The sequence below is a fragment of the Semicossyphus pulcher genome, unplaced genomic scaffold (assembly GCF_022749685.1).
Source record: "Semicossyphus pulcher isolate SPU_LCO1_2020_fin unplaced genomic scaffold, fSemPul1.0.p SCAF_10, whole genome shotgun sequence".
NCBI lineage: Eukaryota > Metazoa > Chordata > Actinopteri > Labriformes > Labridae > Semicossyphus > Semicossyphus pulcher.
The window spans coordinates 19,715,052-19,730,968 of NW_027211604.1; the positions used below are offsets into that span (position 1 = coordinate 19,715,052).

General features: G+C 39.8%; 1 protein-coding gene across 2 annotated transcripts; it reads right to left on the reverse strand.

The window, feature by feature from the left end:
- Positions 1 to 1,697: 1,697 nt before the first annotated feature.
- On the reverse strand, positions 1,698 to 15,898 carry LOC138598135 (organic cation/carnitine transporter 2-like). 2 transcript variants are annotated; one of them, XM_069669848.1, is made up of 11 exons: positions 15,500 to 15,898; positions 14,464 to 14,567; positions 12,636 to 12,790; positions 11,966 to 12,137; positions 11,480 to 11,606; positions 9,490 to 9,501; positions 8,548 to 8,645; positions 6,295 to 6,509; positions 6,016 to 6,198; positions 4,083 to 4,218; positions 1,698 to 2,384 (listed from the first exon to the last, which is right to left on the reverse strand). In XM_069669848.1, exons 1-11 carry the CDS (start codon positions 15,896 to 15,898, stop codon positions 2,300 to 2,302), a joined length of 1,686 nt encoding a protein of 561 aa, XP_069525949.1. In that variant the 3' UTR covers positions 1,698 to 2,299. The 2 variants fall into 2 exon arrangements, with proteins under 2 accessions (XP_069525949.1, XP_069525940.1); XM_069669839.1 differs by lacking the exon at positions 9,490 to 9,501.
- Positions 15,899 to 15,917: the final 19 nt, after the last annotated feature.

The following is a 15,917-nucleotide window of genomic DNA, read 5'->3' on the forward strand; positions in this document are numbered from 1 at the left end:
AGTTAACTGGGCGATTTGGTAAGCGGAAGTGGCTACGGCGGCGGCGCCCGCCGATCTCTACTGCACAGACTCTGGCTCCACATGATGTTACCATTGCAAGATGGCAGCGCTTATCACAAGGGCTATTTTGGCATCACTTTTGTACAATGGGAGCAGATGGAGATGCGTCGTCCATGTATATATAGAGTCATTGGTTGCAACAGACACCCAGTCTGTAATTCTGCCATTGGCAAAGGCTTTCATCAGTGGGCCATAAGCTCAATCACCATTGTGTTACCTGATTTGGCGATAGATAGAGACTTAACATTTATTTAAATGAAAATCTTCAATATTATAACAAGCAAACATTAGCTTGTTTGCTCTCGCAGACGATTTGCCAGTTAGGCAACGTAGCAAAATACCATCAAGTGGATAACATCAGCTAACTCACGCAGACTCCTGGGGCTGATCTGGCTGGTAAATGAGTAATCTGCCACTTGGTTACGAAGCACAATGCCAGTGTTAGAGCTAGTTGGCTAACCTTAGCATGCTTGCTAACGTTATGACAACCAAAATATCATCTGAGTCGGTTAGTGCTCATTGGATATTAGACACCAAAGCTTTGTGCTATTTCGCCTGATGGTCTAAAACCAGGCTTCACGTGGCCTGTCTAATTCAGAGCTAAATCGTGGCTATACATAAACCATTGTCAAAGAAATGAAACTAAAAACCTTGTAATCACCGTTGACTTTGCTTACATGATTGCATATCATGCATCTTGCAAGCTGTGCGAGCAATAACTAACTAAAATCAGGGCTATATCGAGCACAGACGTTTAAAGTATGTCTTTTGCTTGCTGGGGTACATTTGAGGTTTAGAAAAAATGTACCTCTCAGTTGCGCGTGTGTGTGAGTGTGTGTCGGTTTCTGGAGCGCACATGATGGAGAACTTGGTGTGGGTCTCTGGCTGTTTTTGTTCCGTGCGTGGCTTTAGCAGGAATATCCCTGAGGTGAAGCAGGCATATGGGTAAGAGTATACGCATTGCGCCTCTCTTTACTAAACAATAAAATAATGTTTATACCCTGCGGGACGGGAGAAGACACAAAATGAATGGAACGCTATTGTGCAGGCGGGAATGGTCAAAATCTTTGCGGGAGAAAGATTAAGAAAACAGGGCTCTATTACAAACCATTTGGAGCACTGGTTCTATCACTGTGGTGGTTCACAATAAATAATATTGTCCCACATCTAAACACAGGTCAATTCTGGATTTTAAGTTTTAAATACTTCCTACAGTCAGAAGATTTGAGATTTGAGGTGAATTATTTTAAAACTAAAGCAGTAACTCAAGTCATAACCCTTAAAACAAATGTAACAACCATAATGCTAACTGAGAGTAATGCAATTAGATATTTGAGTGTGTTTACTTTGTGCTTCAGTCTCCATAGAGGCATTTGTGTTAGTATAGTTGTTTCAGTTGCTTCAGGAACTACAGTCACCACAGCTGAACAAACTACCCAGTCATTGTACGTAAACCACCTGTCGCTCTGGAAAACGATCACAGTACAATATGTTGTTTTCAGTGTGCCTGAGGTTTATCCCCACACAGATTAAAGTCATTTTGGTTCTTCAGGCAAAAATATCACAGATTATTCTCATCTTCATTTATTTTGAGTGTTTGTCAATGGTGGCCTCAGCACCTGATCACGTCAATAAGAATGAAATTGGTAGCAGTGAAAAAATATTACAAACATTGCAGCTCTTTTTATTTTTCTTCTTTTAGACACTGTACCAAATTATGTTTTGTTTCTCTCCAACAGCATAAGGTTGCCGTTCATCACAAGAAAACAACACTCACAACCTCGGGTGCTTTTTGAAACTCTGAATGTCTAAAACTTTACACACTTACATGAATTAGTTATAACTAATTATATATCATGTATTCCCTTTTTTTAAAAAGCACATTTTATAAGGCTAGAAATACTTGAACATTTGACCATTTTTGAGTAAATTCAATTATGTTTGAATTTTGTGCATGCATAACCTCTAAAATATTTAAGCACATTAAATGGGAAGCCAAAGGTTCAGGTGTAATATGATACTGGCTCTCTCCCAGAAAATGCAACTCTTTGTTTACATTTGAACTGTTCACAGTACTGACGCAGAGAGAACAAGTCCAATTTTGTAAAGATATTTAAGGCACTGTTATATTGCTTGAATAAATGTTAAGTTCTTGATCAGATCATTTCACAAATCTAGTGACAGCATGGAAAGATACGATTTCTGTCCTTTTAATTGTCTCAAACAGGATATCAGGGTTTCATGTGACAACCAGAGACTTTATCTCAGCCGAGTTTTCCTTTTCCTCCACGTGTGTGATTGAATGAGGTTTCTTCTGACAACATCTAGACAAAAAAAAACACAGTTAAAAGTCACAGAAGAAGAACAGTGCTCTCCAGTATGAGGGGCCGTTAGGGACATTATTCAGAATTAGAAACTGCACGTCTTTGAGAAGTAAAGCATGGGTTTTTGGCTGAAAGCCGTGAAGGCAAACAGAAGAAGAACAGTGTTCTCTAGGTCTGAAACTTGCCTGAACTAAGCGTGCAGCTAAAGCACCACCTGCTGGGCCTAGAAGAGTGTGTTAGATGCTCCTACCTCTTATATTAATAAACCCATGCTCATCCTTTGCCAACACCTTGTGCATAGTTGCTTAAACTAGAATTACAGCAGCTTTGGGGAATCTTTACACATGTGCCAAATTGCCACGGGCAAATAGTTATCTCCTGTTTACGTCTATTGTCTGCACGCAAATAACCAAAATTGACCTTTGACCGAGAAGTTACAAAGTTACAATTAACTGAACAAAGGCGTGTGTATGGTTGAGCCTACATAAATGTCTTGATCTGTTCTGAAAGGAACAGTTCATAGTTTTAGGAAATATGTTTTTGCTTCCTGGTTTCAAGTTAGGTGAGAAGATTGATACCACTCTTGTAAAGCAACAGTATATCACTATTTAACCTTAAATGTCAGTCCAACAATCACTTTGATGATAAACTGACCTGTAAAAAATTTTAATAGTAAAAAAAAAAGTCTACAAGCACCTCTTAAAGAGGGGGTATTATGCTGTTTCACATTTTAAGACGTATATATAATGTTACATCGTTGCATATCCAGACTAAACGTGGATGAAGTCTCAAATCTGTAGGTGAAAGTATGTCTGAGTAATCCCCAGGCTTCTCAGCTCAGTCTGCAGGCTGCTGTGAACGGCAGGTTTCAGACAGTTTTTTCTACACGCTGCACTTTGTGACGTCACAAAGTGCAGCCTCAGCAGGCTTCAGAGAGCTGGCCAATCAGAAGAAAGTGGGCTTGTAGGGGCTTAAAGTTTCTTAGAGTCGTTTCAGGCAGAGGCTGTATGAGTTTTTTTAAAAACTGTAATTCATGCTAAGCCACTCCACAGGTATCTCAAAGTGAAATATGAAGCTTGAAATTAGCACAATAACCCCCCAATAACAATAATCACTAATTAATGGGGAAGTTCAGGTTTGTTAAATCCTCAAATAAATACAGTTGGAAGTTAAATATCTGCATTTTCAGTCATATGGGGTTGTTGATAGGGCGGGGAAGAGGTCAGCATTTGTTTCCCTCATCTCCTGGAAGAATTATACCCCTCTCGGCATTATGTTTTTGGGATGCTGGAAGACGAGGACACGCTCACTGCAAACGCCGCTTCACCTCAGGAAGATTCCTGCTCATGCCCTGCACTGGCCAAAAACTCCTGCCAGAGACCATCACCAAGATCTTGCTGCTGAGCGCCCTCTCGCGCATCTCGAAGGTACATTTATTAATTTTAGTTTTAATTTATTATTTAAGTATTAAGACTGTCATGAATATGACTTTAATCTGAGCATCACAATATTTGTTCTGTGTGATCTGTGTGTATACAGGCACAATGGAAAAGCAGAAGTTAAATGAGCACACCTGTTCTTTTTAGGGAAATGGTATATGAAACGTATTGGTCCAGTACAAAAATTTAAACTGACTTATTCAAATGTACAATAATGCTGCTCTCTAGAAAACTCCCTGTCAGGGAGGTGCAGTCTTACCCGGGGAAGGGTTGCATGTGAGTGATGGTGTCAGGCAGAGGCATTCCACAGGTCTCCGGCAGCAGGAGACTCAGCAACCCAACCAGAGCCGTAAGACTTCCCATGAGGATGTAAGGCAGTGAAACAGAATAGCTTCCTGTGGAAAGACATCAAAGGAGAGGGCAGTGAAAAACCAGCCTGGATACAAAGGTACTGTGGAGCACTTAGAGAATGGTCCGACGTGGTTGCATCAGTAATTTAAATCCAATCCACTAAATCCTTAAAGAAACATATAAATTCTGACTGAAAGCTGCTGGACTTTCAGCCGGCTGGTCTATCCCCTCTGAGTGCTAATCAAGCTAGCCTTTTATGTTTTGCTGGTGAGTTTTGTTCTTGTTGTTTGGGCTAATAAGAAGCACCCGCTTGTTAGCCTCTTGTTTCTAACAGCTTTAGTCCGGAGACCAATGGCTTTTCTGAACACTGTATCATATTATTCTATTCTTGGCCTATTTACTGAGGTTAACCAGGCCTTTTTATTTGGCAATCCAATAATTACTAATAGCCCCTCTCAACCAAAGAAACTGTAGTACAATGGAACAAGGGAAACTTAAAGATAGAATCTCAAAGATTTTCACTAAAATAAATATCTGTTAAGTCACTATCTATTGCGAATGAGGTAACACAATGGTGATGAGTCTATGGCCAACTGATGAAAGCCTTTGCATTTGTAGTATATAGTATTTTTATGGACTGGGTGTCGCAAACGGCGCCCAGTTAGTGACATGTTTTCCATCACCCAGCAGTGGTTGGTCTGCCAGAGAGGGTAGGCGGAGCTAAGCGGCTGCAAGTGTTGCAAGTGAACAGTAATCTTCTATGGCAAACAAAGAAAAGATGGATGACTACAGATACAACTTCAAAAATAAGTGACAATCCAAAGAAAAAGAAACAAACTCGACGCTCAGATGAAGCAAACAGTCTAAAAAGGAAAGCGACCGTCAGTGAGGAAAATCAAGAGTTACAACCGGAGCCAACCGTGGACGTCTGGATAGTGTGTGCTCCCACAATTACCGTTTATTGCCAGAGGGTGATCTTTGAGATTAGACCTTTAACTAGAAAAGTCTCTTTTCAGAATCAGAATCAGAAATACTTTATTAATCCCTCGGGGGGATTTTGGGAATTTACGTGTACACGCGTTACAGTTGCTCTGACGCAGAGAAAGCATAGAGAGAGATAAATTGCATAAAATACAAGTAAGAAAAATGTCAATATTTGCATTATGTATACAATAAATAAGAGATAAAGGTTAAATGCTCAGTAGTGGCTCTATGGTGACTTAAATATGAATGCCAGAATTAAATATAATTTCCAGCGTAAAGTTAAATGCAAAAATAAAGTTAAATGCATATTATTATATTAATCCTCCTACATCTGATGAACCATGAAGACTGGGTCAGTTTCTGGAAAATAAAATCTATAAGAAATCCATTAATTGCCAACCAGATTTATATTTAATTCTGTATCATAGTTAAACCCTCAACTCATTCAGATGTCCTACAATTATAATATCAAACAAGTGTTTTTGTCCCTGTGGAGATGGAGCACTCTGGACCACTTCAGAGTTTCTTTTGTACTCAAGAGAAACCTCCAAAAACACAAGAATTATGAGTGCTACGACTTCCACTCATAACAAATATGTTTGTGCGAGTGGCTTTTGCATGAGGCCCATTGAGGATAAATCCAGGAAAATGTTAAGACCAGAAAGGAAGATTCAGACAGAGAAAAGGAAATGCAAGTGTACATAAAGTGAAAATAAATATAACAGAGCTGATAATGCAGCGAGTGAGGAGAAGAAGCTTACACTTATCCCCCAGTGTTTCACAGACAGGTCAATAAGATAAATGACAGCACATGATGAACTAACTGTACATCAGGCAGAGGGAAAGAGCATCCTTACTTAAATAAATGAAGTATGGGGCAATGATGCTGCCTACTCTGGAGGCCATGGAGCAGGTGCCCAAAGCTGTATTCCTCAGAACGGTCGGGTAGAGTTCTGCTGTGTATGCGTACACAACGGCAAACGCCGTAGTCACTGCAAACTTCCCCATCATCTCCAGTGCTATGGCAAGAACAACCAGATCTAGAGGGAATAAAGCATTGAATTGTCAGTGGCTGTATGTGAGTTTTTAAATTAGATTTTACTTGGTGGACTGAAATGAGAAAATTAATGTCATACTTGCTGGTACGAGCTGTATGAGGAGCAGGAACACTCCTCCCGAGAAGAGGGTTGAGGAAAGACTCAGTCGCCTTGAACACCAACGAAACATTACCCACGACAAAGTGTAGGCGGGGATCTCTACCAGGGCCGACAGGAAGCAGTTGAAGTAGGCGTTACCGTGAAGGTTCGCCGTGTTCAGGGACAGAGCGAAGTAGCCGATGGTCACTGTGTTCCTGAGGGGACAACAGTCAAGCATTATAAACTGTAAGATGTTAACGATCCTGTGTAGTTGTATGTCATGACATTATAGTGTATTCAGAAATAAATGAATGCATATGTGTTAGCAAAATTGCTGTGAATCAATCATTGTATAGGAAAAGACGGGGAAGACTGTATAAGAGAATTGGATATAGCCATTGTGACATCACTCATTGGTTTGTAAACTACCATTTTGAGTCTGAAATTTTTACTGTTGCTATTTTGTTTTAAAGGAGCCCAAAATGACCATATTTGGATGAGAGGGTGGAGCCATTTCTACACCTCAATCCTGATGGAGAGGTCTTTGTGGCATGACTTGAAAAAAGGTAGCCTCAACCTAAACATACCCTGCTTTATCGTCTATTTTACTCTGATTGAGACCCCAACTTACAAATGATCATCCTGTTGTGAAGAAGACTTGTGGTGGAGACCATAAACTTGTTAGGAAATGTTTACTGGGGTGATAAGTGAATAGAGAAATATGGTAATTTTGACTGACTTCTACAATCTGACTTTGTTTTGCATCATCGAGTTACCCCCAGCTGGTCATTAGAAAGAATGCAGGTTGTCCACATTGGCTTTACCTTTTAGACCTGGAAGTTTTAATCTCGAAGATTTCAGTTTAGTTCTTTGGCGGCACCTATGGTGATAAACGGTAATTGCGGGAGCACTCTTCCCAGGTATCTAGACCTTCATCTGAGCATCAAATTTGTTTCTTTTTCTTTGGATTTTCACTTATTTTTGAAGTTGTATCTGTAGTCATCCATCTTTTCTTTGTTTGTTCAGCCATAGTAGATTATTGTTTACACTTGCAGAGACGGGAAAAGCAGTCACTTAGCTCCGCCTACCCTCTCTGGCAGACCAATCACTGCTGGCTGATGGAAAACGCGTCACTAACTGGGCGCCGCTTGGGATTTTGTCCGCGAAAGTCACCACAGACACCCAGTCTGTAACACTACAAATGCGTAGGCTTTCATCAGTGGGCCATCGGCTCTATCACCATTGTGTTACCTCATTCAGCAATAGATAGTGACTTAACAGACATTTATTTAAATGAAAATCTTCAAGATTATTACTTTAAGCAATTTATTTGCTTGCAAAGTTTCGGTTCTTGACCTTTGTCAGGCAGACAGTTTGTGAACAGGGGTTGGCCAGCTTAAGTAGGGAGTGGCTGTTTATTTGCAGCCAATCAGCATGTATGGACACAATAGTTAAAATAATTAACATATCACCAACATCAGCCTCCTGACTAAGTAAAAATAACATGAGCAAACATAATGTTAAAGAAACAATCCACAATAAGTGCTTAATGCACTAGATACTGATGCACAGGACATTTTCTTTAAGAGGGTGACTAATGATTAATTAAAGAACTATACCTTTATACAAACATGCAGCCACTCCCTACTTAACTTTTTGCCTGATGAAGGTCGAGCACTGAAACATTGCAAGCAAATAAATGTTTTTTTCTGCAAGTTGGACAGTGTGCAGGAGTTTACTTCCATTTTGACAGATTATTTCCTCTCCTACGACCCGTTCTATGAAACAGTTGTGCAAAGTTTTTCTCCATTATTTATTCTCATGACAGTTTCTGGTAGAATCGGGCAGCTTTTGCTATTTGCAAAACTGAATGTGAAGAGGTTCAACATTAAACATAAAATCCCATCCAATATGGTTGGATTTCTTTAACTGATGGGTTAAAGTGATTTTTTTCCACAGCTGAAGGACTTACACAGCCAGGAAGTTTGCCCAGAAAAAACACAGGCAAACTGTGCAGTTACATAAAACCTGATTTTGATCTTCCTTGCTTCACAGCACCTGACAGGTCATTATTTGTCGTTAGAGAAACGGGTTGGCATGTGGTCGAAGGTGATGGAGGAACAGTCTGATACTGTGTGTGCTAATGTACCGTACGTGTAACAGCGTGTGCACTGTATACGTCTGCATGTGTGCTTAGGTGTGCAGGGTCGCTGTACTGAATGTTGAGGTCAGGTTGGGACAGCGGGGACTCACCAGACCAGCCACAGCGTGACAGAAAGCCAGCGGATGTTCCGAGAGCGGAACAGGTCACAGATGTTGTGGGCCCTCCTCTGCTCAGATTGTAGTTCTATCTGTGGGGTGGAAAGAGCACGAGGAACAACAAACACTGAACAAGTGGAGCCATCAGTCTGGAAATAATTTGATTATTGAAAAGCTTGTGAATGTACGGCCACTTGCTGGGTGAACACATGCATGTGCACGTGTTCACACGTATAGGGTCAAAACGCCCGGATCAGGATTAGTGGAGGCAAAAGTTCAGTGTGCATTGTGATACTGAAGGGGCACAAACGGAGTGAAAAATACATTCATTAGGATTACAGCTAGACAGGCATCAGCTGTTCATTGCAGATAAAGAGATGTCTGCCACACAGCACTGAGTACTCTGGTTAATTCCTCTACTGTAAAACATCCAACCTTTTGTAAGTGTCAAAATCAAAGGGATTCTCTCAAAACTCTCAAATATTGGTATCTGAATCAGCCTCAAAAATCTAGTGTCATAAAGAGGTCTTTATTTTGCGATCAAACAGAATAGGTTTAAGAGCAAACCTTTCACACGGCAAACAAAAAATGTTTTCCTGCAAGTAAAAGAAACTTGTGATATGAAGGCATTTATGCAAGTAAAACATTTAGTTCACAAATCCAATTTGTAATTTTAATCCAAAGTCTGCAGGACCTACGCCTCTAGGTGTCAGTCTCTAGCAGACACCTTGGCAACATACACTATTGGTATACAAGAAAGGGAATTTTAAAGTCAATGGAAAAAGATAATGTGAAGAGGACGAGAGGACGTGTCACACCTACAGAGACATGTCCCACATCTTTATTGCAGGTTCTGCCCACCAGATTCAGTCGAACTTAAAGCAAAACTTTTGGATTTCTTACCATTTTCATTTGCATGAGTACATTTTCAATCACAACTTTGTTCTCCTTGCCATAAAAAATGATTCGAATGCAGGTTTTTCCCTCAAATGTATGTTTGTGTACAGAGTGGAAAGCTTTGCTGTCAGACCTTATTTTTTGCTTGCAAAACTAAAAAGTTACCTTCTGCTGCGTACATCCGGCCTTCATTTTATACACTGTCTTTTATTATTATTATTAGCTTTTTTTTTTTTAATGCTTCTTTACTCCTAGTTTACGTATAGACGTGGCTCCTGATATCAGGGACTTAAAGTGTGCTGTTTTTGATTTGTGTGTGTTCTGTCCTGTTTTTCTTTTCTTTTGGGGTGGGGAGTAGGGATAGATCGATTATCGGCCGGGCGGCCGGGCGGCCGGGCGAATATCGGTGCCGATATGCGGCATTTTGACGCATATCGGCATCGGGCTTTTTTTGAATTTTTTTGAATTTTTTTTTATCCGACAGCCGATGAGAGATCAATTTAAAACTGGGTTATTTTGGCTCTGATGCATATGCTTAAAGGCATTTAAACAAAGTTAAGTGTTGGAGTTTGTATTATTCAAAATTTTGACGCCAATATTTTCACTGCAAATGAATATCGGCTTCAAATATCGGTATCAGCCCTGAAAAAAACCATATCGGTCTATCTCTAGTGGGGAGATTCTTGGTTGTGTTGTTTGTGTAGTCTGTATTTTTCTATATGCGAAAAACAATGAATATATTTTTTTTTTAAAAAGGTGGTTTGTTGACTGAATTGTGTGGCATTAATTTACAGCTGAGTAATGATTCATTCATCATTCAAAGTGATGTTAACGAATAACCCTTTTGACCCTTGAGGGGGCTGTTGGTTGTTTCCGAGGAGAAAAGTGTCAGACTTTTTATCTTTTGAAAAGAGGTCAAAGGTCATGTGTCAGAGAGGACAGCTGAATGACAGATATACACAGTCTTTTATTATTAATATTGTTTTATGCCTCTTTACTCCTAGTATAAGTACGGACGTGGCTCTTGATATCAGGGACTTAAGATTAGCTTGTGTGTGTTCTGTCCTGTTTTTCTTTTCTCTTGGGGTGGGGAGATTATCCTCATCATTCAAAGTGATGTTAACAAATAACCCTTTCGACCCTTAAGGGGGCTGTTGGTTGTTTCCCAGGAGAAAAGTACAAGACTTTTTATCTTTCGAAAAGAGGTCAAAGGTCATGTGTCAGAGAGGACAGCTGAATGACAGATAAAATGCAAAGAGGATATTAAATTAAGAGCAGTTCCTCCATCATTTATATTTTCTTCATAAAAAGTACAGCTCTTTATTTTGAGCAGTAACTTACTCAAAAACCTGAATATGTCCAAAGCAGATTTTCATATTTTTTTTCTGGGAAACTTCAGTTCCTAGATATTCAATGCTGAATAGCTCCTTACAACCATAAAAGAAAAAGATTTATCCAACATATTGATACTACCATTAAGATACCGTAAGTGTGCACTCGTGTGCAGGATAGTTAATGATTACATCACACTGAGCCGTGAACCGTAAAAGGGGCTTCTCTGGTTAGTAAACATGCCAGGAGAACGCTCTACAAGAAGACCTTTGTCAGTCAGAAAACATATGGACTGGTTTATGACTGAGGTATAAGGGTTATAGGGTCACAGAGGTTCATTGATTGGAAGTCCCACTACATTTAGGTCTGTTCTTTAAATGGATGATAGAATCATGTCATATTTTATTTTCTCTTTCTGTGACTTCATAAAACTCATTGTATGTGAACAGTTTTCCATATTTAAAGCTTTTCCTGTGCATGTATACTGACAGGTAATGGGTTTGGGTTGGCTGTCAGCTGCTGACTGATTTCTGTTCATCTATGAAGTTTTCAAAGGAAAGGAAAGCTGTACGAGCTGGAGAGCCACAAATCGTCGTCCAGAAGGTTTTAACAAAAGGCAAGTAGCTTTCAAGCTGATGTCACATTTACAAGAAACATTTGGCTTGAAGAAAATATGTTAAAAGAAAAGTCCTCTCACCTGCGGAGGACTAAAGATGACTGACGGTGCCGCGACTTTATTCCTCTTTGCAGCATTTCTTATTACGGCTTCAGCCTCACTTACTCTTCCCTGAGACAGCAGCCACCGAGGAGACTCTGGGATGAACCTGTGTCGTCACACAACAGAGAGGACAGAGAGTGAGACAGAGAACAACACTGTCCAGCAAAGGTATTATTAAGGCTTTGTCTTTTCCTTATTTTGATTCCCTCAGGTGCCTCCAGAAAAGTAAAACTATTGTTTAAGGCTCTAAAATAGTGCAAAACAATCTATCCTATGTCACTAAGGAAAATGGATAAGAAATACCTGACAAGAGATAGCAAAGATCAGCACACAAAGGTTCTCGATAATTACAAATTTTACAAACATTTTTACCAGGCACTCGATTTGCCTAAGAATTCCTGGGGGGAAAAGTGTTGCATTTAACTACGTAAAAACAACCACACAGACGAACACACACCCACCTACCACCAGAGAGGAATACAGAAGAAGCCAGGCAGGACGAGAGAGAGCAGAAGCATCCTCCAGTCTCTGATTAAGAAGGCCAACAGGGGCAGCAGCATGTAGCCAAAACAAAAGAAAAGGCTCACACCTGCCGTCGAGAAGATTGTCCGAACACGTGGGCCTAATATCTCTGTTCCTGAGCAAAAGAAAGGGGGGGTGGGTTTAAAGCAAAATGAAAGAACTACTATTTGTATTCATGATCACACAGTGCACATTTTCCTCACATCACACTGGGTTTGAAACTCAAATACTGCTAATTAGTCAAGTTTAAAATGCTATAAACGTAAAGAATCAATCATATAATTCCATGCCTTCCTGATTCATCAACAACTGGAAAAACAATGGATAGTGAAAATCTGGAGGGACATGGGGCTTTATTTTAAATAAAACAATATACTTTTTAACTCATGAGCTACTGTTAGATAACAGCTAACATTGGCATTCAGCCACTTCAAGGAGTTTTAATGCTAACGCTAGCCTTTGACAAACAGAGGCTAATGGCTAATCAATTATGTTGTTTACCTCACTGTGATGTCAGAGAAAAAGGGCCACTGTGTGAATATGGAGGATGATCGTGAACGATTTAGAGACTTAATACGTCTGAGAATCAATGAGTAAAGGAGAACAAAAGTACCTAGCACAAATGCAGAAACATAATTGGAGATTGCTCCCAATCCAACAATGAAATGGATGGCGCAGAACATCACCCAGGTTTGTGAGAAGACCTGGAGGAATGTGGCCATTGTCTGGAGAGCTATGGTAACAAATAACACTATTTTTCTCCCATACCTGAAATGATACAAAACACAGGTAAATGACCAAGTAAGCATGCTGAATAGATGGGAAGCAACTTTACCTTACATTTACTGTCCAGTCTCACGTTCAATGCTCTTAATTTAGTGTTTAAAAATTAAGCTAGCTCTGATAAACCCACTACATGCCCAACACAAAGCGCTGGTAAAGAAAGTTAAAACATCTAGCAGCTAAAGAGCCAGATATATTGATGAGGAGTAAGCATAAACATAACCAGAACTGAAAGGAGACAAATATTGGACACACATTCATCAGTCGTCCACAGACATCATGCTAAGGGTGGGATGCACAAATGCTTTTATAATGCTGCTATTTTCCAGTTTGCAAGTTAAATGAACCTAAGAAAATTGTTTGACAAATTGTTATTTTATAACTTCACAGCAACTGAAAAGATTATGAATAAAGAGGGACATCGGGCCATTTTTCTAGGTAAACAACATATGTGTTAACCCAATAGCTACTGTTGGACAACAGAAAAAATTAGCCTGCAGTAAATTCCTTGCTAAAATTTCCGTTAGCTAGCTAGCTTTAATTTTGTGTCATTTAACACTATCATAAGGTAATGTGAGCTAGGAATTGATTTAATGCTAACGACAAAATACAGCCAGCCTACCATTTGTAAACAATCTATTCCTAGCCAACTGTACCATCGTGTTTTACTATTAAAGAGGGATGTTAGCTAGGAATGGCTAATGCTAGCCTTGGTCCAATGGTGGCTAATCAGTGATCAATTTGTTGTACCTTTTAAATGTGACCAAATATCCCTCCATATTTTCACTATCCATTGTCTCATTGACTGCTGATTAATCTGGTGGCAGTGAAATGAAAGCAATTTGTCAGATTCCGGCATTTAAATGTCTTGCTACTTGGAGCAGAGCAGTTCGACATTATGACAGCATTTGAGCTTCCCACCCGGAGCATCTTCGCCGAGGAAAATATCCAAATAGGAATAGGATGATATCTGTTAAAGGTGAAAGTAGGTGATTGTTTAATGGGACATTAGCCATATTAGCTATAAATTTAACATAAGGTAACACTTTAGCATTTCTGCATCAGAACTTTTTCTTTTTAGATCTTCTGCTCTAAAGGAGACAGAAATCAAATATTAAGCATTTACATATATTTTTTTATGATTTTTGCCGAAGCTTAAAAAGAACAATTTGAAGACTTAGCATTAAACTTCTATCGCATAGACTCAAGAGTATCAAACTCAATGCAGCAGAACCAGTGGTGTCTTAGTGATGTCTCACTAAAAGCATTTTTTTTTAACTGTGTCATATATCCAGGATCCTCTCAAGACCTGTAAACAGACAGTTCTTGAGAGGTACGCTTCCAACAACATGGCATGACAACAAACACAAAGGTGTAGTCCCGGTAATCTGAGAACGTTTTATAATGCGTTACACAATGAATAACAATATATTGGAGGACAATTAAATAATTCAAAGGTCAATATGTTTATAGCGCATGACACTTAATGCCACGTTGAGATTGAGGAAGAGGACATTGTGACATTCTTTTTTAGGCACACATTAGCCAACCTACCAACACTGTGACTTGTGTTTTGGCCGTCAACTAAAGTAGTACCCTACGTAGACACACAGTATGTACATTTTGAAAAATACTAAATCGCATCATTTGTCCACAACCTGTCAGAGAGCTGTCCTGAAACAAGTGATCCAGTGAGAACTCCACAGAAGTAGATGGAAGAAGTCAGCGGGTACTTCCACCTGTCATCACACACCAGGTCCCACTGGAAAAACACAGTCACTTGCAGTAATGTTAGGCTATACATCAAGTACACAAAAGTCTTCCCTTGACACTGCCTTCTAATATATGTTGATTTAATTCTGTGGTATCGTTTAAGACCTAATTCACTGCTGTTGTGTAATTAAAGCGTCTTCTTTGTAATCTCCACAATAACATTTGCCAGGTTGCAACCAATTATTAACCTTTGGTTGCTTTCAGTGAAAACTACTTTTGTATGAATTCATAAAAAAGGGACAACAAACGGTGAAACTCATGTATTATTTTATAATCATAAGTTCTATTAGTTATAAGTTTTAGATGAAGCATTGTGAATCGACAGTGACTTAAAGGAATTATTTTTGAGGGATCTAAAAACACGTCAACAGCTGGTATTTTGTCTGCCAAGAAATGAGGGGGGACAGATTAACCGATAAAGCTTTTAAATATCTTTTTCTTTCACATTTTAATTCATAGGTTGACATAAAACTACACATATTGATCACTCAAAATACAAGATGAGTAAAAGGGCAATCATATTTTCAGTTCCTGCAACCAAGCATCAAGCTTGGCAACCTCACCAAACATTTACCTTATGGTAACACATTATTTGAAACACCTTTGCTGACACTTGCAAAGCTTACAGTGAGTGATATCTACAAATATCCAACTTTATATGCCTATATCGTAGAATTATATGTCTGAATCTTCTTGAGTCTAAATAAAGATGAGATGTAGTTTTTGTAGTTAAAGGTTATCAGAGAGCAATAAAAGTTACCCACCTCAGTCAAATTATACCTCAACTAGCCTATGTTAAATAATCTCATTTTACTATGAATCCCATTATTTCTGTAACACCAGCATTCTTAATTCATTGGCCCTCATCATTAAAGCACCTGCAGCCTCCTCTAAACGTAATAACAGCGCAGTAAAACACACCTCAGTTATAATAGTAGAAGTATACACGCTCTTGTCGTACTCCCATCCGTCCATGCAGCCTTCTGTCGACACATTAGCCAGGTTAACATCAACGCCAGGTAGCAAGCCTCTGTCCGAGAAATTCGCCACATCTTCGAGTTTGTATCTGGCGCACTTGCTGGGCACGAGCGCGCCGCTCTGGCTGTCCACCTCGAGCGGGATGCTGCTGTTCCTCCACGCGGCGGTGAGATTCACGTGCGCCGGAATGAGGCAGCGGTGCGGTGGCGTGTCCGCGAGGAAGACGACGGACAGAGCGGGGAAGCCGTTGGGAATGATGCTCAGACAGAGGAGGAAGAACACCTCCTGCTGGAAACGTCCCCATTCCCCGAGAAAACCTGTTGCGGCTTCATAGTCATTCATGTTGTGTGAGGTTTGCAGG